The sequence below is a fragment of the Propithecus coquereli genome, unplaced genomic scaffold (assembly GCF_000956105.1).
Source record: "Propithecus coquereli isolate 6110/MARCELLA unplaced genomic scaffold, Pcoq_1.0 Scaffold164, whole genome shotgun sequence".
Classification (NCBI taxonomy): domain Eukaryota; kingdom Metazoa; phylum Chordata; class Mammalia; order Primates; family Indriidae; genus Propithecus; species Propithecus coquereli.
The window spans coordinates 3,479,662-3,499,633 of record NW_012140969.1 but is presented as its reverse complement, the minus strand read 5'-3'; the positions used below and the strand labels follow the sequence as shown (position 1 = coordinate 3,499,633).

The 19,972-nt window shown below is 54.0% G+C and overlaps 4 protein-coding genes across 6 annotated transcripts in view; 2 read left to right on the top strand and 2 right to left on the bottom strand.

Moving 5' to 3' along the window:
• The first annotated feature begins 273 nt into the window (after positions 1 to 273).
• GADD45GIP1 (growth arrest and DNA-damage-inducible, gamma interacting protein 1) lies at positions 274 to 2,458 on the top strand. Its single transcript, XM_012641395.1, has 2 exons — positions 274 to 657; positions 2,091 to 2,458. The coding sequence occupies exons 1-2, from the start codon at positions 308 to 310 to the stop codon at positions 2,407 to 2,409; spliced, it is 669 nt and encodes a 222-aa protein (XP_012496849.1). The 5' UTR covers positions 274 to 307; the 3' UTR covers positions 2,410 to 2,458.
• Positions 2,459 to 2,956: 498 nt separating this feature from the next.
• Positions 2,957 to 9,053, bottom strand: RAD23A (RAD23 homolog A (S. cerevisiae)). Of its 2 annotated transcripts, none has more exons than XM_012641393.1 (9): positions 8,829 to 9,053; positions 6,663 to 6,824; positions 6,313 to 6,494; positions 6,119 to 6,174; positions 5,858 to 5,985; positions 5,516 to 5,594; positions 5,276 to 5,409; positions 3,774 to 3,938; positions 2,957 to 3,687 (listed from the first exon to the last, which is right to left on the bottom strand). In XM_012641393.1, the coding sequence occupies exons 1-9, from the start codon at positions 8,898 to 8,900 to the stop codon at positions 3,574 to 3,576; spliced, it is 1,092 nt and encodes a 363-aa protein (XP_012496847.1). In that variant the 5' UTR covers positions 8,901 to 9,053; the 3' UTR covers positions 2,957 to 3,573. The 2 variants fall into 2 exon arrangements, with proteins under 2 accessions (XP_012496847.1, XP_012496848.1); XM_012641394.1 differs by having other exon boundaries at positions 5,276 to 5,406.
• A 2,170-nt stretch (positions 9,054 to 11,223) lies between these two features.
• CALR (calreticulin) lies at positions 11,224 to 15,720 on the bottom strand. The gene is made up of 9 exons (XM_012641392.1): positions 15,517 to 15,720; positions 15,049 to 15,150; positions 14,696 to 14,899; positions 14,149 to 14,243; positions 13,852 to 14,061; positions 13,656 to 13,769; positions 13,428 to 13,571; positions 12,055 to 12,147; positions 11,224 to 11,972 (listed from the first exon to the last, which is right to left on the bottom strand). The coding sequence occupies exons 1-9, from the start codon at positions 15,605 to 15,607 to the stop codon at positions 11,772 to 11,774; spliced, it is 1,254 nt and encodes a 417-aa protein (XP_012496846.1). The 5' UTR covers positions 15,608 to 15,720; the 3' UTR covers positions 11,224 to 11,771.
• A 3,325-nt stretch (positions 15,721 to 19,045) lies between these two features.
• The window catches only part of FARSA (phenylalanyl-tRNA synthetase, alpha subunit), a 7,930-nt gene continuing 7,003 nt past the window's right edge, over positions 19,046 to 19,972 (top strand). For both annotated transcript variants that reach the window (XM_012641391.1, XM_012641390.1), the window contains exon 1: positions 19,046 to 19,219. In XM_012641391.1, coding sequence (XP_012496845.1) covers positions 19,073 to 19,219 — 147 coding nt within the window. In that variant the 5' untranslated portion in view covers positions 19,046 to 19,072. The remainder of the gene's footprint in view (positions 19,220 to 19,972) is intronic.

Genomic DNA, 19,972 nt, shown 5'->3' with positions numbered 1-19,972 from the left:
CTCGCTCTTGCTCAGGCTGGTCTCGAACTCCTGACCTTGAGCGATCCACCCGCCTCAGCCTCCCAGAGTGCTAGGATTACAGGCGTGAGCCACCGCTCCCGGCCTAAAATTACGTTTTTAATAAATAACTGCTTAAATAAAGTGTAAAGCTATACTTGAAGATGCATAAACTGTTTATCGTCTCCTCCCTCGTCCCCGAACTTAAGCAGCGGGGACGCCCCTAGCCCAGCCCTGGCCCCGTCGGACGTCGCGCTCAGGCAGTGCCGCGGACAGCCCGGCCGGCGCGCGAGGACCCCGCACGGCCAAGATGGCGGCGCCCGCGAGACAAGCGCGTAGCCTCCTCGGGCTGGCGGCGACCCTGGGCCCGGGCTCCCGTGGCTACCGGGCGCCGCCCCCCCCGCGCCGCTCGCCGGGACCCTGGTGGCCAGACCCGGAGGACCTGCTGACCCCACGCTGGCAGCTGGGGCCGCGCTACGCGGCCAAGCAGTTCGGGCGTCACGGCGACGCCTCCGGGGTGGCCCCGGGTTCGCTGTGGCCGTCGCGGGAGCAGCTGCGAGAGCTGGAGGCCGAGGAGCGCGAGTGGTACCCGAGCCTGGCGGCCATGCAGGAGTCGCTGCGAGTGCAGCAGCTGGCCGAGGAGCAGAAGCGTCGGGACAGGTGCGTGTGTGCAGGCACCCGTGGGGTCTGAATGCTGTAGGTTTACGTGCATACTCAGCCGGCCGCAAAACAAACCCTGAATAAGTGCATTTAACCACTCATCAGCAAATCTTTACTGAGCGCTTACAGTATGCAACGCCCCGTCCCAGAAGGGAACGGAACAGGCAAGATAATTTCAGAGGGCGACAGAGGACCACCAGGAAACCACCATAAAACAGGGTGAAGAGTGCATGCTTGAAGGCAACTTGGAGTTCTCAGGCCTCTCTTGAGGAGGTGGTGTTTAAGCAGAGACCGGAGTAACCCAGACATACCCTTAGGGACATCTCAGGAAGAACATTCCTGGTAGAGGCAACAGCCAGTGCAGGGACCCTGAGGTAGGATGTGTCTTAAGGAACAGCCAGGAGACCAGTGTGGCTGGGCAAAGTGGGAAGTGAGGGCAGGGAGGTGATGGGGCCTGGAATCAAGCAGAGAGGTTGGATTTGGAGGCAGATCTGAAGGATTACATTTGAGGAAAATAGAAGACCAAGGTCATCTACAGCGTGCCACTCTTGGGGGGGCGTGGGGTGGAGAGCAGCTCGTGTGTTCCTCCTGTTTGAACTTCTTGTCTTTCCAATGCCTTAAGAGGAAGAGGGGATTGCCTTCATTTGCTTTATTTTTTATTTCAGCATATTATAGGGGTACAAATGTTTAGGTTACATGTATTGCCTTTGCCCCAACGGAGTCAAAGCTTCAGCTGTGACCATCCCCCCCAGACAGTGCACACCGCACCCAATGAGTACCCTCATTTTAGAGATGAGAAAACTCAGGGAGGTGGAGTCACTCAGGCAGTGCAAGGTGGAGCAGGATCTCCCATCTACCCCTCCCCAGCCGGGTGACCCTGACATAGGGTTTAATTCTTCCAGCTTCACTTTCTTTTTCCCATTCACACATGAGAGCTTCACTTTTCTAATCCTCAAAAATGGGGCTGTGACTGGTACCTACGAACGCATAGGACTGGAGGGAAATGTCTATTTCTTGCTTTCCCTCCTGTGCCTAGAATTGGGCCTGGCATACAGTAGGTGCTCAGTGATGTCTATGGAATAATGGAGCAGGTTATCTATAGGAGTGGCCCAGCATGGTGTGTGGCACTCAGACGGCTCAGTTGACAGCTCAGTGAAATGTTGAATTTACTTGGCCTTGGCCCCTGAGAACTTAACCCACCCTGTGATCAAGTTCATGCACAAGTAACTTTCTCTTCATCTCTTGCTGTTTCTTTACTTGTCAAGGACCTTTCCTGACAGTGAATGGCAGTGATTACTTTTCTTCCCCACCCCCCTTTTTTTTAAATCTCCATGGGGGAGTTGGGAGAGGCGGCTGTGGGTAGGATGTGGGTGGATGGGCTCTGCCTTGGCTGAATGTGGCTGTCCTCACGGCCCACCCTCCTGCCCCTGCAGGGAGCAGCACATTGCAGAGTGCATGGCCAAGATGCCACAGATGATTGAGAACTGGCGGCAGCAGCGGCGCGAGCGCTGGGAGAAGGCACAGGCAGACAAGGAGAGGAGGGCCCGGCTCCAGGCTGAGGCCCAGGAGCGTCTGGGCTACCACGTGGATCCAAGGAGCGCCCGTTTCCAGGAGCTGTTACAGGACCTAGAGAAGCAGCAACGCAAGCGCCTCAAGGAGGAAAAACAAAGAAAGAAGAAGGAGGCGAGAGCTGCTGCAATGGAAGCTGCTGCGGCCCAGGACCCAGCAGCCTCTGGGGCACCCAGCTCATGAGCTTTGTCCTTTCCCAATAAAGCCTGCCATCTGACAGTCTCCTGAAGAGCTCTGTATCCTCTTTCAAGGTGTGCCTCTAAGCCCCCTGCTTCCTACTCCAGCACCTGGGCTGGGGAGTCCCCCACCCAGCTCTGCTCACACGGGGACTCTAGCCCATGCCGACTGACTGGGGCTTTCGGGGGAGAGAAAGGGGGATACGATGGGCAAATAATGGAGGAGCAGATGGCAGAAGAGAAGAAGGCTTCTGTTTACCAACATTAATCTCCAGTAATTAGCCAATTACCAGGGGGGGAGTGTAGCCAAAACAGACTGGTGAGGATGGTGGAGGTGGGGAGCAGCAGCCCTTGCAAGGCTGAACTGGGGCTGGGGCACACTGCCTGGGAATGTGACAGCTTCCAGAGGGGAGGAGACACTGGGAGCCCTAACCTGCAGGGGTTAACAGACCCCCCTCCCCTTCTCGGCATTCCCATATTGCCTGTGCCCGACTAGCCTCCAGACCCAGACAAGCTGGCGTGGGATGCTCCAGCAGGCACGGATCATAGGGCTGGTTTTTAAAACTTTATTCACTTTAAAACCTTTATCAGAGACACGGTTCTGTTCTAGGGTAGGGGTGGCCTTGAGAGTGAGCTGATGTTACCCCTTCTCCAGGCTGGAGGCCAAGGCCAGGCTGGGGAGGCGGCCTTGGGCCTTTCAGGGCTCACCCCAGATGGAAAGATTTGGGCCACTCCAATGGAGGATCGAAGTTTGGGGCTCCAGCTTCCCTTCATCCTGGAAGGGGGTGGGGCAGGGGGTCCTCAAGGGGCTCGTCAGAGGATGGGGAAGCAAGCAGCCGCCTCTCCATCTGGCTGCAGGGAGCTGGGACAGAGGCCAAGAGGGGCCCATCTGTCGCCTCCTGGTCCTGCCAGCTCCTTTGAGCAGGCTGGGCTGGGGAGGAGGACAGGGACAGCTGTCTGGCCCGGGTCTTCTTAGACCAAGATGGGAATGAAGGCCACTCTAGGAGGGTGGGAAGCTGGGGTGTTTGTTTTTTGTTTTTTTTTTTTTTAAGGTTTTTGATTTTTTTTCCACTTCTTAAATAAACATGAATATATATATATTTTTTCTTTTATAAAACTTTCATGGAGTTGGGGTGGGGTGGGGGGCAGTGGGCGGCCTGGCCTCCTGGCATCACTCATCATCAAAGTTCTGACTCAGGAGAAAGTTGGCAGCCAAGTTCTCGTTTTTTTCACACGCGAAGTAGGCCTGGATCACCAGGCTCTCTGGGAAGCCCAGGGCCTTCAACTGTGGGAAGACACGGGCCGGTATGAGCAGGTGGGGTGGGGGCACCCGGCCCACCCATGCAGTCACCCCTTGGCCAGGCCTCTTACCCTCTCTATAGCTTCTTTCTCCTGCGGCGTCACCTGGATGTAGTTCATCTGCGGAGCCTCCTCGCCTATGGCACCCACCTCACCCTCCACGTCTGAGATGTCCGCCAGCTCCCCAGGGGGTTCATTCAGCATCTGGATGAACTGCTCCTGGTGCCGGCTAATTTGCTGTGGGAGAAAAAGGGGAAGGGATGGCGACCCATAGCCCTTGCCCCCTCTTCCCAGGTCACCATTTCAGCCCGTTTTTTCATTCAGTCAGCAAATATTCAGAGGTGCCAATATCAGCCAAACACAACAGCACAGCGGTGGACATGAGGCCCCCCCCCCCCGCAGCTGATGGACTATAAGTGAGCAAATAAAGGGACCAGACAACTGCAGTAGTCGGGCTAGAAGGATGCTAGGGGGCCAAGGGAGGGGCCTGCGGTCTCTGGGATGGGGAGGGGAGGAGAGGGGCTCCTCCAGGTAGCACAAACAGCAAGTGCAAAGGCCCTGGGGGTGGATACATTTGGCAAATCCCATAAACAGAAGACTCACCTGGCAAGAACAGAGTAAAACAAGGAAGGAGGAGAGGGGCAGAAGATGAGACCAGAGAGGAAGGCCAGAGCCGGACCCACTTTGCTCTGGTGCAACGGGAAGCCATGGTGGGGGCCATTAAGTGGGGAGCAGACACAATCTGCATATCTTTTAGGGAAGTTAACGTATCCAGGTGTTGGGTATCTAAAGGTTCTGCTACAACCCTCTCTACTTTCGTCTACATCAAACAAGTGCTTTTTCAGTCACCTGGCCCCACGTCTAGCCTAAAAAGCACTTTCACAGAGATGTCAAGTTGGCTACGGGTGAGCATGGCGTCCAGAGAGGGCTGGGCTGCTCGCACAGGTCTGGGAGTCATCGCCCAGACTGAGGCCCCCAGGAGGAGCACTGAGTGCAGTGAAGAGGAGAGGTGGGCAGAAGCATGAGGAACTGAGAATCGAGGGGAGAAGCAGCAGATGGTGGGTCCCGAGCCAGGAGAGGGAGACACTTCACAGAGGACCTAGGGGAATGTGCTACACTCCTCTGGGCCCCGAGGACCCTGCTTGTACCCAGGGGCCCACTGCCTCTCTGCCTGTGAACCTTCAAGGGCAGGATGGAACCTCAGTGAGCACAGTGGTCCCAGAGCCAACTGGGACACAGCTGTCCTGGGTGCTGCCACAGAGCCTTACAGACATTTACACAGTGCCAGCTGTATGTGGAGCTGGAGCCAGAGCCTGGCCCAGGACCCAGACACGCTCCACCAGCTGCATGACTCTGGGCGTGACAGGCTGCCTTGAGCCTCTGGTGTTTTCTGTGGTGCGTGCTATTAACAGCACCCGTACCTCACAGGGCGGTGGGTTACAAAACAGGTCACAGGAAGCATGGGTGGTGGGGAGTCTGTCCTGGCATAGAACTATATATACACTGTGGGCTGTGGTGCCTGCAGAGCAGGGAAACGGTGCCCGCCCTGGCTCCGTATGCCCCTGGGACCGCACCTGCAAAAGCTGAGGGTTCTCCTGGCCCAGCTGCTGGAGCAGAGCAGGCAGCAGCGCCGGGTTCTGCTGGATCACCTGTCGCATGTTCTGGAACTGGGGCTGGTCACGCAGGAACTCCAGGGGGTTCTCTCCTGCTAGTAGCAGCAAAGGGTGTGGTCAGACACCATGCTAGGCTCCCAGGGCGTGGGGAGTCGGGTGCCTTGCCAGCAGACACCCCACACACACCTCCCGCCCGCTCACCTGCTTCTGTAGCCGGCTGCTCGGACACCTGGCTCTCCTGGACAGAACCGTGTTCTGGCTCGGGGCTTCCAGGAATTCCCTGTCAGGGGTCCTATTCAGCTCTAATGCACAGACCTCCCACTACCTCCCTCCATGCTCTGGCAGGAGCCGAGGGAGGCCTTTGCCCCGCCCTTCATAAGCCCACCACCCACGCATGGCCAGCCTCCTGCAGGAAGCCTTTAGTGGCTGCAACCACTACTCAAAGGCTTTTCAGAGCAGGTTTGCCTCCCCGAATGCCCAGCAGGGCAGTGAGGCCCATGGACTCCCTCAAGGCCTCCCCAGGAGGCGGTGGCCCCACCTCACCGTGAGTAGGTACTCCACGGCTCGGTGGGGGTTGTTGTAGCTAGCTCTCAGGGCGGCCACGACCCGCTCCCGCTCATAGCCCATGGACATGATCTCCGTCAGCATCGTCTCATACTCAGAGCCAGTCACTGTGGAAGGAGCAGCAAGACCTGGGTCACCAGGAAGAGGCAAGGGGAGCTCCCAGGCCCTCCCACACACAGACAAGGCCCAGCTGATGGCTGGATCACCCAGTTGCCTCTGCCCTGGGGACCACCCACCCACCTAGCGTGGAGGCCGCGTCTTCCTCTCGCCCGCTGCTACCTGAAGAGGGAACAGAGCTGCAAATTCAAGAGAGAGAAATCGGACCCTGGCTTCTGGTGGCTTGCCCTCCCTCCAGGTGTATGGGACCACGTGTGTGGGCGCTGGAATGTGCTAGGACGTCAGGGCCCAAGCTGAGGCTGCTGTCCTTGCCTTACCCTGACACAGACTCTGGGGACGTCGTAGGGGCTGATTCCTCTGATGGACTCTTGTCCTCTCTGGCAGTAGGTGAGGGATGGGACATGCCTGAGGCAGGGGCAGGCGGGAAGGAAGTGGAGGTCTCCAAGGTAGCAGTGGGTGAAGCCTCCGGGGGTGCTGAGGTACCCTGGCCAGCTTTGGCCTGTGACAGCAAGAAAAAGGGAGCTGGCGTCAGTATCTCTATCAGACCCCAACACCCTACCTTGTTGCGGCCCCGCCTTGCTCATAGCTAATCTCTCCTAGGCACACAGGCTCTCTGCCAGCTGCCTGGCCAATCCACCCACCCTCCCAGCCAGCACGTGTCACCCACCTTGGTCACCATGACAACCACAAAGTTCTTCTCATCGATGCGATAGTCCCTAATGGGGACATCATCACTAAGGATCTTGCCGGCATAGATGAGTTTCTGTCCAGCCACAGGAAAAGCGTCACGACCCTTCTCAGCTTCTATCTTCTCCTTTAACACCTTCACCTGGATGGAGGGGGACACACGATCATTGCAAACCCCAAATTCTCTTCCCTTCTAGTTTGGGGGGCAGAGCCTGCAAGCCCCAATGGCAAGGAGGCGAAGCGTTGTAGTCAAACAGGCTAGATTTGAATTTATTCAATTATCGTGCCATTCACTAGAGTATTTTCTGAACTCCCATTAAGTGCCAGGTGCTGTTTAAGGCACTGAGGCTGTTTTAGACATGGAGGCCACAGCAGAGAACAAAATACAAGTCTCTGTTCTCAGAAAGAGAACACTAATGTGAGAAGAAACACAAGTAAGTAACTTGGGTGGTGTAACGTATGATGAGAAATAAAACAAAATAAAGGAGAGAAAGGAGGGCCCCCCCATTTCCACACTGGTGACCGTGGACAGTAATGGTGATCAATATTTACTGAAGGCATTCTAAATTGATAGAGTTAGCTACAGTAAATGTATATATATACTTTTTAAGCTTCATAATACTATAAAATAGATATCACTGATCTCATTTTATATTTAAGAAAACTGAGAAACAGAAAGGTTAAATAACTTCTCCAAAGTCAAACAGTTGAGCTGATCAAAAAAAAGTTTCCTTTTCTACATAAAGTGCACTTAAAAGCCAGGCATGGTGGCTTATTCCTGTAATCAACACTTTGGGAGCCCACCAGGAGTTTGAGACCAGAGTGAGCAACACAGCTGGACCTCATCTCTATGAAAAATAGAAAAATTACCCGGGCCTGGTGGTGGGCACCTGTAGTCCCACCTACTCCAGAGGCTGAGACAGGAGGATTGTTTGAGCCCAAGAATTTTTTTTTTTTTAGAGACAGTCTCACTCTGTTGCCTGGGCTAGAGTACAGTGGTGTCATCATAGCTCACAGCAACCTCAAACTCCTGGGCTCAAGTAATCCTACTGCCTCAGTCTCCCAAGGAGCTGGGACTACAGGCACACACCCCCATGCCCAGCTAATTTCTCTGTTTTGTAGAGATGGGGTCTCACACTTGCCCAAGCTGGTCTCAAACTCCTGATCTCAAGTGATCCTCCCGCCTAGGCTTCCCAAAGTGCTAGGATTACAGATGTGAGCCACTGCACCCAGCCCAAGCCCAAGAATTTGAGGTTATAGTGAGCTATGATCAGAGCACTGCACTCCAGCCTGAGCAAGAGAGGAACACTCAGTCTCAAAAAAATTAAAAAAAAAAAAAGTGGACTTTGATGTCTTTCTCATGAGGTAGGCGTGCAAAAAGTGCCAAGTATACAATTTGATATTCAATGTGGTTGAATTAAGTCCTAATTCTCCTCTCAGCTAAAAAGGCAGCACAATGTTTAGACTTCGGGCTCTTACATGAGGCAGAACCGAATTTGAATCCCAGCTCTGCCATTCCAAGTTTTATGTGACCGTGGCAAAGTTCTTTAACCCCTAGGTTTGCATATCTGTAAAATTCGAAGAGTCAGAGTTCCCAAATGACAACCCCATTTTGCACATCAGCAAAACACTAACACGCTCAGTGACTGATAAGGAATAAACGGCCAACAAACACAGACCACCAAAACTATTAAGACTGAGACCGTTTATTATCACTATCGTCGCCGTTGTCGTCACCGCTCAGCATCTCCTGGTCATTACTCCCAGATTCGCCCACCAACGTCCGAAGGAGATGCCTGCAAAGCTGGGAACGCGGAGCCCCAGTCCCGGAGAGCTTGGCCTGGCCGGGAATCTGAGCCTGTGGCTCCCGCGTCCCGCGAGAGCGCTGACATCGGAGCCGGGGCCTGGCGGGCGCCCCGGGGGTGGGGCCTCGCCCGGAGAGCTGCCCAAGAGCGCCGCCCGAGCCGCCAGGGGCTGGGCCAGGGACCATGGTGGGGTTCCAGGAAAGTCCGACAGGCTGGGGGGACGGGCAGGGCTGGGCCCGAGACATCCTCCCTACCCCTCCCGTTGGGATCCCGGCCTCCCCGCCCCCACCCCACCCCCGGCACCCGTCGCTCCCGCCCCCGGGCTCCGGCCCGGCCCGCACCGTCTCGTCAGGCTCCATGCGGATCTTGAAGGTCTGCTGCTGCAGCGTTTTGAGCGTGATGGTGACGGCCATGGCGGGGCCCGAGCGACGCGGCGGCCCCAGGAACCTCACACAACATGCAACTCACGCCGCCGCCATCTTAGCGCCCAGCCGAGCCGCGCGCCGACCGCTTCCGGGGCAGGCGATGCGCGCGCTGACCACCAACGCACGTGACCCGCGCTCGCCCTCTTGGCATTTTTGGGCATGCGCACGAGAATCCGCTTGGGTCACGCATGCGCAGACCAAACTCTGCCGTGCAGGAGGGGACGGGCTTCTTGCTCTGCCCGCACACCTGTCACGTGGCTTCCTGAGTGACGCCATGCCCGTTAGCGGTGACGTCATGTGGCCGCAAAATGGTTCCAGTGTCCCCACTTCTACGCCCAAATGAGTTTTTTAATTGACGTCGAACAAAATTTTTCATGTACCTGTATTTGTTATAGACGTTTGTGTTTCTTCCATAAAAATCTTTTTCCATGATTTTTGCCTTTTCAAATGATTTTTATTCTGGACTGACCACCTTGGCAGTAACCCGCTAGAACACTTAAAGTGAAAGTTACTCAAGACTAGAAAGGATACCGGAAAGGTCACCAAAAATTACTGAAAAAATGTTTTTAGTTTTTTTTTTAAAGAAGTAGGGAGTCTCTGTCGCCCAGGCTGGAGTGCTGGAGTGCGGGGCGGGGGCAGTTTTGTGGCCTCCTTCATTCATTCTTGAAGATCTGGATTTTTGAAATGAACCTACAGTTCTAGTTCCCAACTCCTACTGATTTGTTAACCCCTCTATCCACAGTCTGACCCCAAAAGTAGTTAATGAAGATGTTCACTTTCAATGTCTCCTTATGTTGAATACATAATTCAACCCACCCTAGATGCACCAATCCTGGAGGCTTCCCAGAGGGATTGGGCTGGGTCACAGGAACCCAGAAGAGAAGCATGAAAGAAGACAGGCTAAGGAATAGGGGGAGTTGGGGCAGGGGTTAGTTCACCTGAACTGGAGGGTGCTTTAGGGCAGCAGTCCCCAACCTTTTTGGCACCAGGGACTGGTTTCATGGAAGACAATTTTTCAATGGATGGGGAGGCCACAGGGGTTGGGGACCGCAGCTTTAGGGAACTGGATGGAGGCTCAGCTGGATCTCCCAGGAAGGAGCTGGTGTGTGGGGGTGGTGATTGGTTGCAGAGACCAGAGAGGCTGGGGCAACATTCGCATGTCCTGAACTGGCAATTACCCTCCAGACGTGCTCTTCTCAGCATACCCATCCATTCACCCAAGCCAGGCAGCCACCTGACACCTCACTGATTGCCCAATTGTAACTCATGCTGCTTTTCCCTCCACTGCATGCCCAAGCTTCCACCAGTTAGCCAGGGCCAATGGAGAGCTTCTTAACTCTCTCTGCTGCAACAAGGGACAGAGAATTCCCCTCATTCTCCTACCCACAATGGACTTTTAAGTGGCAGCCTCGAGAACCCTAACAGAGGTGACCTGGTAGTCCAGTTGTCTAGTAATCCAGGCCCTCAAACTCTGCTCCCTTCCTTGGGCCCACCTCTTTCCCAACTTGCCCTTAAAGACCATGGGTCCCTGGGCAAGTTACATACCATCTCTGAATCTATTTCCTTGATTATAAAAAGAATTAATATCTTTGAACACCCCTGGCTGGTATAAAAATGTTTGAAATTGTGCAATTACGCTATGTAGTCTTGTTTTTTTTTTAAGAGACAGGGGTCTTTGATGTCACCCAGGCTGGAGTGTGGTGGGGTGATCATAGCTCACATGGAGCCTTGAATTCCTGGGCTCCAGCGATCGTCCCGCTTTAGCCTCCCAAGTAGCTGGGACTACAGGTGTGCACTGCCAAAACTATTTTTTTGTAGGGACAGGGTGTTGCTATGTTGCAGAGGCGTGTCTTGATCTCCAGGCCTCAAGATGATCCTCCTGCCTTGGCCTCCCAAAGTGCTGGGACTGCAGGCATGAGCCCCTGAGCCCAGCTAGTCTTGCTCCTTAATATGCAAGAGATACATACGGCTCTGTAAAATGTACAGGTATGTGATGGTGGCCAAGATGTGAGTTCAAAACCCTGCCCCAACCCCCTAAGTTGAGGACCTTAGTCATCTTAATCAGACTGGTGTAAGAACCAAAACTTACCAGTTAGGTGCAAGGACTCTGAGTTACACATGGAGTATTTACAGCAGCAAGTCATTCTCTCATTGGTTTGGGGGTTATCAGGTAAATAAAGGCCCCTATAATCTTGCGGAACACTCAGCCAACCTTTTAGCAGCAATTGGAAAATGAGCCTTACTCAGGAGTTACCCTTGAGCCACCAGGATCCCTGGGCATCTGTCCTCCCCCAGAAGGAGACGCAGGGGAGGAGACACAAAACTTAATTTAATAGAAATTGTTTGTAATTCTTACATTCTCAGTGTGAGCCCAGCTGGAACCTGCTGCCCCACCCAGAAGTGGCCCAGTCCTGGGGGCAGCGGAAGATAAAGGGAGGGGGTAAATGGGAAAAGCCCCAATTCTTTCTCAGTGCTGGGGGACTGGAGATGCCACCCTCTTCTGCCCCTCTCTGGGCTCCAGGAAGGAGAGAAGGTGGAATCTCAGGCCTGTGGCTTCTCCTCCACACCGCTGCCCCCGGAGTGGAGAGAGGCTAAAGGATCCGGGAGAGACGGGCACAGAGGCAGGAAAAGATGTCAACTCAAGAAAGAACGGGAAGTGAGGGATGAAAGAGAATCCAAGACAAAACACTAGTTTAAAAAAAGGGGGGGGCACAGAACCAAAAATTCAACCCAAATCTGAACCCGCCTGGAAAAAAATGAAAGTTCTCGAGTCTCATAGAGACATTATTTGGCGCAGCCGGCTCTGCGGTGGGGAGCGCTCGGGCCTCAGTCCAGCCCCGGAGGCAGGTGGCACAGCCTCTACAGCTCGTCCTTGGCCTGGCCAGGGGCATCTTCCTCTTCGTCATCCTCCTTGTCCTCTTCGTCCTCTTCATCGTCGTCTTTGTCCTCCTCGTCTTCGTTGTCCTCAGCCTCCTCTTCCTCCTTGCGCTTCTTGTCCTCCTCCTCCTCTTTGAGTCTCTGCTCCTCGTCCTGTTTGTCCTTCATTTGCTTCTCTGCTGCCTGCATGCATAGACCACACGCCTCAGCACCTGGCGCCTCTGCCAGCCCTGCCCACCCCCCAAAAATCGGGAGCAGGCCCCACCTTTGTGACGCCCCACGTCTCATTGCCAAACTCCTCGGCATATGCCTCGTCGTTGGTGATGAGGAAGTTGTCAAAGATGGTGCCAGACTTGACCTGGAAGAGATGAATGGAGGAAGGGGTAGTCAGAGGTGACACCCGCTAGCCCTGGCTTTGAACAAGGCTCCCAACCACGTTCCCATAACCACTACACACTGCTTCCTACCATCTGCTTCTGCCAATAAGGGTGTTAACATTCCCAGCATTGAAGCTAGAAAAGATGGAGGTTGTGGGGCCACACTGCCTGGGTTCAAATCCCAGCTCTGCCATTTCCTGCCTATGTGACCTTGTGACTTCATTTCTCTGCAGCCCAGTTTCCTCATCTGAGACTCCACACCCCTTAGTCAGTTACTATTCAAATACCTGCTACCTACCACGATTTGTCCTAGGCACAGAAGGTACTACAGTGCCCAAAACAGACAAAACAATTCAGTTCCAGCTAATTTTATGCCTTTTTGTTTAAGAGGCAGGGTCTCGCTCTGTTGCCTAGGCTGGAGCACAGTGGCATGATCATAGCTCGCTGAAGCTTAGAACTCCTGGGCTCAAGCGATCCTCCCGAGTAGCGGAACTACAGGTGCGTATCACCACGTACAGCTAATTTGTGTATTTTTTGTAGAGATGGAGTCTGGCTATGTCACACAGGCTAGTCTTCTACCCCTGGCCTCAAGCAATCCTCCTGCCTCAACCTCCCAAAGTGCTGGGATTACAGATATGAGCCACTGTGCCCAGCCCCAGCTAACCTTCTAACTGGGTTATCTGACCAGCTTCTAGGTCATTAGGGGTAGTTAAATAAGTTCATTTGCATAAACATTCCAGGAATTACTTGACACGTAATAAGAACTCAAAAGGGGACAGAGCAGAAAATACCTCAGGGAAAAAAACACCATTTTTTTTTTTTTTTTTGAGACAGAGTCTCACTCTTTTGCCTCGGCTAGAGTGCTGTGGCGTCAGCTTAGCTCACAGCAACCTCAAACTCCTGGGCTCAAGCGATCCTCCTGCCTCAGCCTCCAGAGTAGCTGGGACTACAGGCATGTACCACCATGCCCAGCTAATTTTTTTCTATATATTTTTAGTTGTCCGATTAATTTATTTCTATTTTTAGTAGAGACAGGGTCTCGCTCTTGCTCAGGCTGGTCTCGAACTCCTGAGCTCAAACAATCCGCCCGCCTCGGCCTCCCAGAGTGCTAGGATTTCAAGCGTGAGCCACCGCGCCCGGCCAAAACACCATTTTTGAGTCAGACCTATCTGGGGTTGAGTCCTACCCTGTCCCTTTCCTCTTGGTTAACTCTGAGCACTTGAGGTCCCCTAGGGATCCTCCTTTTCCCTCTGTGTCTCACCTGCCAGAGATCGAGGCCCAGCACAGCAAAGCTGTCATAGGTGTAGATGTTGGGATCAGGGGAGTACTCAGGGTTGTCGATTTCTGGGTGGATCCAGGTGCCCTTGTAATCTGGGTTGTCGATCTGCCGGGGCTTCCACTCGCCCTGTGGAAGGAAAGGGAATCAGAGAGTGAGTGAGATGCACCCCCCCACTGTGAGCCCAGCCCTGTTGACAGCTCCCAGGCCCACCTTGTACTCAGGGTTCTGAATGACTGGTGGTTCCCACTCTCCATCCATCTCTTCATCCCAGTCCTCAGGCTTCTTAGCGTCAGGGTCAGGAATGTGCTCAGGCTTGTCCCAGTCCTGGGAGGACATGAAGAGGTCAGACATGGCCCAGCTGTCTTCCACACCCTCCGAGGGAGAGAGCCCCTACCCAAGTACCAACCTCGGGCTTGGAATCTGTGGGGTCATCGATCTTGGCCCGCTCGTCCCAGTCTTCCGGCTTGGCAGCATCAGGATCCTTTATCTTCTTGGGTGGCAGGAAGTCCCAGTCATCCTCCAAGGACCCCGACTCCACCTGACTGTTGTCGATCTTCACCTCGTACGTGTTGTCTGGCCGCACGATCAGCGTGTACAGGTGCGTAAACTCATCGTCCTGAGGAGGGCAGGAGGTGAGTGGCCCACCTCACCAAGCTGGCCTTGGAGCCTCCCGACAGCCACCTGCAACCACCCCCAGGCACACCTTGCAACGGATGTCCTTGTTGATCAACACGTTCTTGCCCTTGTAGTTGAAGATGACATGAACCTTCTTGGTGCCAGGGCCACAGATATCGGGGCCTAGGCGAGAAGCCGATCAAGTTAAGAAATCAGAGACTGCCCACCATTTCCAGGCCCCCACCCCCATTTACAAAAGGAAAACTCAGTTCTTAAACTCGGGTCTGTCCAGGCTGAAAAGATGAGGTTTAGAACCTGACTCTGCCCTGATGGGGCTGTGGGCGGAGCCTTAAGTTAAAAAAAAAGCAGTGCTCTAGAACTCAACATCCTTATTTCTAAATTTGGAAGATACCTATGTATAATTACACAAACTAACAGAATAGATCTACAATCATAACACAATAAGTTGCAAACTGTGACCTATCCCTTTAACTTCTCCTCCAGAGAAAAAAACTAATTATTCAAGTCCTTTCTATGTTCACAACATCACCTTCCTAAGTTATAAGGAACTCACAGGGTACCAGTCTCCCTCCAACTAAAGGGACAGAGGTCAGCACCAGGGCACAACCCCTCACCAAACATGATGTTGTACTCCGAATCTCCGTGCATGTCCGTCTGGTCCAAACCATCCGGAAACAGTTTCACGTAACCGCCCCCACAGTCAATGTTCTGCTCGTGTTTCACAGTGAACTGCACCACCAGCGTCTGGCCCTTGTTGCTGAAGGGTTCAAATCTGGCCGACAGAGCGTAAAAGCGGGCATCCTGGCTAGTCTGCAACCCTGAGATGAGACGACAGTGAGGTCACTGTTGGGCCCTGACCCCACCAAGGACCCTAACACCTCGGAGGTACAGCCGACTCCCCCCTTCCTCCACCTCCCCTGCTACAAGGAGTCCTCCTGGATCTGAGTACCCATTCCCAGGCTCTTACCTTTATCTTTCTCCTGGTCACCGTAGAACTTGCCGGAACTGAGAACGAATTTGCCAAAATCTGACTTGTGTTTGGATTCAATCCAGCGGTGGGTCCACCCATCTAAGGGGGTCAGAGGATTAAGTCAGCTCAGCCGGGCTAGAACGCCCCTCCCCCCCACCAAACATCTGCGGAGAGCCACAAGCTGCTGGGGGCAGGGAAGAAGATCCCCCGATTCTCCCCACCCCAATGTCTAGTTTGACAACTCGAGTGGCTTAAAAGATCATCAGGCGAACCCCAACTCCCGCCGCGGGAGGTCGCCGCGCCCTCCGCGCTCCCCGGGGACACAGAAGATGGATCGCCCGCGGCTGTAGTCCCGAGGGGCCACCGTGTTGGCCCTCTGAGCGGTAATTACAGACGTAAACGCAGATCCGGGCTAGGGGGCCTGCCGCGTCGTCTAGGCGGCTTCGAGGCGGAACCAGGCGTTACCTCCGTCCAAAAACTGCTCCTTGAAATAGACCGAGGGCTTGGCGGCGGCCAGGCCGAGGAGGCCGAGCAGCAGCGGCACGGTTAGCAGCATGGCGGGCCGAGGGGGCGGCGGCGCGCGGGCCCTTTAAAACGATCCTCCAGCAGCGGCTCTGCAGTACAGACCGACGCCGCCGCCCGCCTGGCGCCTTTATACACGCCCGCCTCTCAAACCAACCTGACCCGGCCCTTACGCCCGCCCCCTACGCTTTATCATTGGTCCGAGGCTACGGCCCTTCCTTTCCATTGGACCCTTCTCGGATCAGCAGGTTCGGCTGTGCCTCGGAACGCTGGGTTCCCAGATGGCCGATTTCTATTGGCTGCACCACCGGCCAATGAGGCTCGACCACGCGTTGTGGGGGACGCCCACTGGTAAGGTGGGGGCCATGAGCCACTCATTGCAGGTCATGTGACCAGACCTGAGCCCAACCCCGCCGTCGGCCGCGCGCGTCGCTCTCCTTCTGGGCGTTGAAAGAACCCGCGCGAGCGCAGGTGTGTCCGCGCGGGACCGGGACCCTTCCGCAGCTTCGCCCTCTCCCATTCCCTCTACGTGGAAGGGGTGGGCAAGGCTTTCCTAGCCACTTCTTACCTTGCACTTGGGGAACCCCCACCACAACGTTCCCCCTCTCTCCACCTAGGGTGGGACAGAGCTCAGGAGCTGGGGCTGTGGGGCTTGGCTGCTCCCCAGTGCTGCTACCGCCATGCAGGCCGGGGAGACATTGCCAGCTCTCTCCTACTTCCGCCCCCTAGCGCCCCGGCAACCTGTTGGACTCCTGCTGTGTGACCTGGGGCAAGTCATTCATTTAGCCTCTTCTGAAGGGACAGGCGCGCCTGAGTGGCCTGGAGGGGCTACCCTGGCCAGATGCTAACCTGGCCAGATGCTACCCGGCAGAAATGCTTTTAAAGTTTTTAGAGCTGTCTCAGGACAGGGGAAGCAGCATAGATGTGATTGTAGGCTGTGGCTCCTAGGGTGGGGATAGGGTTATTACCCTGCCGCTGCCGCCCCTTTACTCTCCTCTCAGCGGTAAATGAAAGGGGTCGCTGCCTTGTGGTCTCCCACAAACGGCCTGGCTTTTGCAATTAAACGGCTATAGGCCAGAGAGTAGGGGGTTCCGTTTAGGGAGGAAAAGAAGACACAGATGGCCCGGAAGATAACGTCCTAGGAGAGATGGGCAGGACCCCTGGGTCTGGAGTCTTCTTCTGAATCCAGAAGCACATGACTGACACCAGCACCCTGCCCTCCTGCTATGAGAGGAGGAAAGAGAGCTTGGGGTTTTCCAAACTCTGAGCAAATGGGCGCTGGGCTTGGGGACACTGGAGTGGATTGTGGAAGGGGAAGGGAGGAATCCAAGCAAAAGAGTGGGGAGGGGATCTGTTCTCGCTAGTGGTAGCGACTCAGAAAGGGGAAGAATGAAAAAAAGGGAAAAAAGAAAAAAAATTACTTGTAAAGGGCCTTTGGTTAAAAATAGAAGAAAAGGGAGAAATGAAGAGTAATGGGGAAGTTGGGTTCTGCGCCTTCTCTCAGGCAGTATCCATTATTGCCTAGCCTGCCCCCAACCCCCTCAGGAGGCTGCCAGTACCTTTGGTGACCACCCTTAGGCCTGCCACTGACCTTCCCACCTTCCCTCCATTCCTGTGTAATGCACACCTGAGCTTGGTGCTTCCTGCCCAGGGGTAGACACTGCCTGTCTTGTTCCCCTCACGACTCCCCCAGTGTCTCCTGCAGCACCTGGCACAGAACAGGCTTAAAAACTAATTGCTGGGTGACTTAAGGGACACATCCTGAATATGGGCCCTTACTGTATGGTCAGAAATGGGGGATATCAGTAACCTCATATTACAGGCTCAAATAACAATTGTGATGTTAAATGAATAAATGTGTTCTGCCTAACACACGGTCCATGCATAATTTAGTATTAGCAAGTGCTGCATGTATGTGTGGGCACTGTATCACTTAATCCTCACAATAACCTGGGCTCATGTCTCCAGCTGGGCAAGAAACTGAGGCACAGAAAGATTCCACGATTTCGCTGAATGACATAAATGGCAGATCTGGGATTAGAATCTACCTGTAATGTCTCACATAGTTGCCACTGGCCACATATGACTGCTGACCATTTGAAATGTGGCTGGTCTGAACTGAGATGTCCTGTAAGTGTAACATACACATCACATTCTGAAGGCTTCATATGAAAAAAAGCATAAAATATTTCACTAGTCATCTTTGTATTGAGGGTTGAAAAGTAATCTAGATGTACTAGGTTAAATAGTTTCTCAAAGTTAATTTGACTTTTTTTTTTAACCTTGCTACTAGGACTTTTTTTTTTTTTTTTGAGACAGGGGTCTCATTCTGTTGTTCTGTTGCCTGGGCTAGAGTGCATCATTAGTTCACAGCAATCTCAAACTCCTGGGCTCAAGCTATCCTCCTGCCTGAGCCTCCTGAGTAGCTAGGACCACAGGCACAAAACACCACACCATTCGTTTGTAAGTTACATGCTGCTTTCGCCAAAAACAAAGAGAACAGAAAATTAAATAAAAGAGACAATACCACACCCTGGTAATTTTTTAGTTTTTTGTTGAGACAGGGTCTCACTATGTTGCTCAGGCTGGTCTTTTACTCGTGGCCTCAAGTGATCCTCCCACTTTGGCCTCCCAAAGTCCTAGGATTATAGGTGTGAGCCACTGTGCCCGGCCAGGAAATTTAAAATTACATTTGTGTCTCACGTTATATTTCTATAGGATAGCACTAATCTAGACTATACGTTATTGCCCTGACATACTGATTTTATCAGAGCATGGGAATGGACCTGGAGGGTTATAATTTCTGACCCCATTTCTACCAAGTCCCTGTAGAACCTTGGGCAAATCATTATCACCCTCTGAGCCTCAGTTTCCTCATCTGTGAAATGGGGGTTATATCAGTATCTACATCATAAAGTTTTGGGGAGAAATGAAATAATATACCTGAAGTACTTGGCACTGGGCTGGGCACATAGGAAGCAGTCCATACATGTTAGCTGCCACCTTAACTATTAATATTGGTAGGTGAGTCCTTCAACCCTCTATAAATGGGGAATGGTCCCTACCCAGCCTCCCTTTGAAAATTTCAAAGCAGTTTACATGCGAAATGACCATCTTGAGAGCCCACCAGTTACTGCCGTCCCCCAGGGCAAAGGAGAATCTCAGAGGAGCAGAGGGCTCCCAGGCTCAGAGAGGGTGAAGTCCAAGGTCACACAACCCGCTGGAGGTCAGGCTAGTTGAAATTCAAAACAGAACTGTGCTTCTGACCTTGAGGTCACCTATTTTACCTCTTTGGTCAACCAGAAGCCAGCGGATGAGCCAGAGTGGAGATAGGGACCGAGTTCTTTGCACGTCTTGCAGCTCTTTTGCCACACCCAACATGGCGACGCACTAAGTTCTACACTGCAGTGGCCACACTCAAGATGGCGGACCAACTCGGGTTTCCGGATCCGGTTGTTCAGGCTGCGGCCGGGACACGCCGCGCGTGCTGGAGGCAGCTATGGCGGATGGTCCGGTGGCGGAGCTGCTGCTGCGGCGGCTGCAGGCGGCCGATGGCGGCCTGGACAGTGCGGAGCTGGCGGCCGAGCTGGGCGTGGAGCACCAAGCGGTGGTGGGCGCCGTGAAGAGCCTGCAGGCGCTGGGCGAGGTGAGCCGGGCCCCTGATGCCGGGCGCCTCGCTTTCGCACCTGCAGTCCCCTTGCCGCAAGGGCCCTACTTCCAGGCCAGACTCGCTCAGGCTTGGTTGGGGCTAGGGGTATTGTACGTGTGTCCGCGCCGGGATACGCAGGAGGAGAGTCTGGAACGAGTGAGGGCCCGGACGCACGGGTGTTCCTCATGCAGTAAACATCCATTAAGGAATGAATGATCAGCTGGGGGTGGCGGTGTACGATGGTGGATAAGGAAGACGCGGTTGCTGCCCCCATGTAGGTGGTGATCTAATAGGGAGGTGCTCAAGTGACCAGAGTAATACTGGATGCACAGGGAACCCAGCGGTAACAGCTCACCCAGCCTTGGGGGTCAGGGAGAACGGCCTGAAGGAAGTGACAGCTGAGTCAGGTCTCTGCACGGTGGAGGAAAGCCATGGCACTTGAGGGATCAAGGGCTGGAGGTTTGGGGAGTGACAAATGGTGAGACAGACCAGCATAGCCAGAATTGCAAGACCTTGTAGGTCTTTTCGCCACAGGGGTACTGGGGAGCCATAGCAGGAGTTGGAGCTGGTGGGATGTGCCATCTACGTCACCTTGGGAAGAATCGGCAGGAGCAAGACTGGAATCGGATTGGATGAGAGCAGAGGCTGGCACATACCCAAGCTAGAGGGCATGATGTCTGGCTGTGGGTAGGCAGCTGAAATAGGGAGTGGGCACTGCCTGAGATTCCGGACAAGGCTTGGTTGGCGGGG

What these genes read in the sequence shown, in the direction of transcription:
- CALR (XM_012641392.1), bottom strand. Translation starts at nt 15,607, where the DNA reads ATGCTGCTAACCGTGCCGCTGCTGCTCGGCCTCCTCGGCCTGGCCGCC. An exon ending in TTCAGAACCCTGAGTACAAG is followed by an intron (nt 13,572 to 13,655) that starts GTGGGCCTGGGA and finishes TTCCTTCCACAG; the next exon opens with GGCGAGTGGAAGCCCCGGCA. An exon ending in TGGGCCTCGATCTCTGGCAG is followed by an intron (nt 12,148 to 13,427) that starts GTGAGACACAGA and finishes CATCTCTTCCAG; the next exon opens with GTCAAGTCTGGCACCATCTT.
- RAD23A (XM_012641393.1), bottom strand. Translation starts at nt 8,900, where the DNA reads ATGGCCGTCACCATCACGCTCAAAACGCTGCAGCAGCAGACCTTCAAG. An exon ending in AGACGCGGCCTCCACGCTAG is followed by an intron (nt 5,986 to 6,118) that starts GTGGGTGGGTGG and finishes CTCCTTCCACAG; the next exon opens with TGACTGGCTCTGAGTATGAG. An exon ending in CCGTGGAGTACCTACTCACG is followed by an intron (nt 5,595 to 5,857) that starts GTGAGGTGGGGC and finishes GACCCCTGACAG; the next exon opens with GGAATTCCTGGAAGCCCCGA.
- GADD45GIP1 (XM_012641395.1), top strand. Translation starts at nt 308, where the DNA reads ATGGCGGCGCCCGCGAGACAAGCGCGTAGCCTCCTCGGGCTGGCGGCG. An exon ending in GAGCAGAAGCGTCGGGACAG is followed by an intron (nt 658 to 2,090) that starts GTGCGTGTGTGC and finishes CTGCCCCTGCAG; the next exon opens with GGAGCAGCACATTGCAGAGT.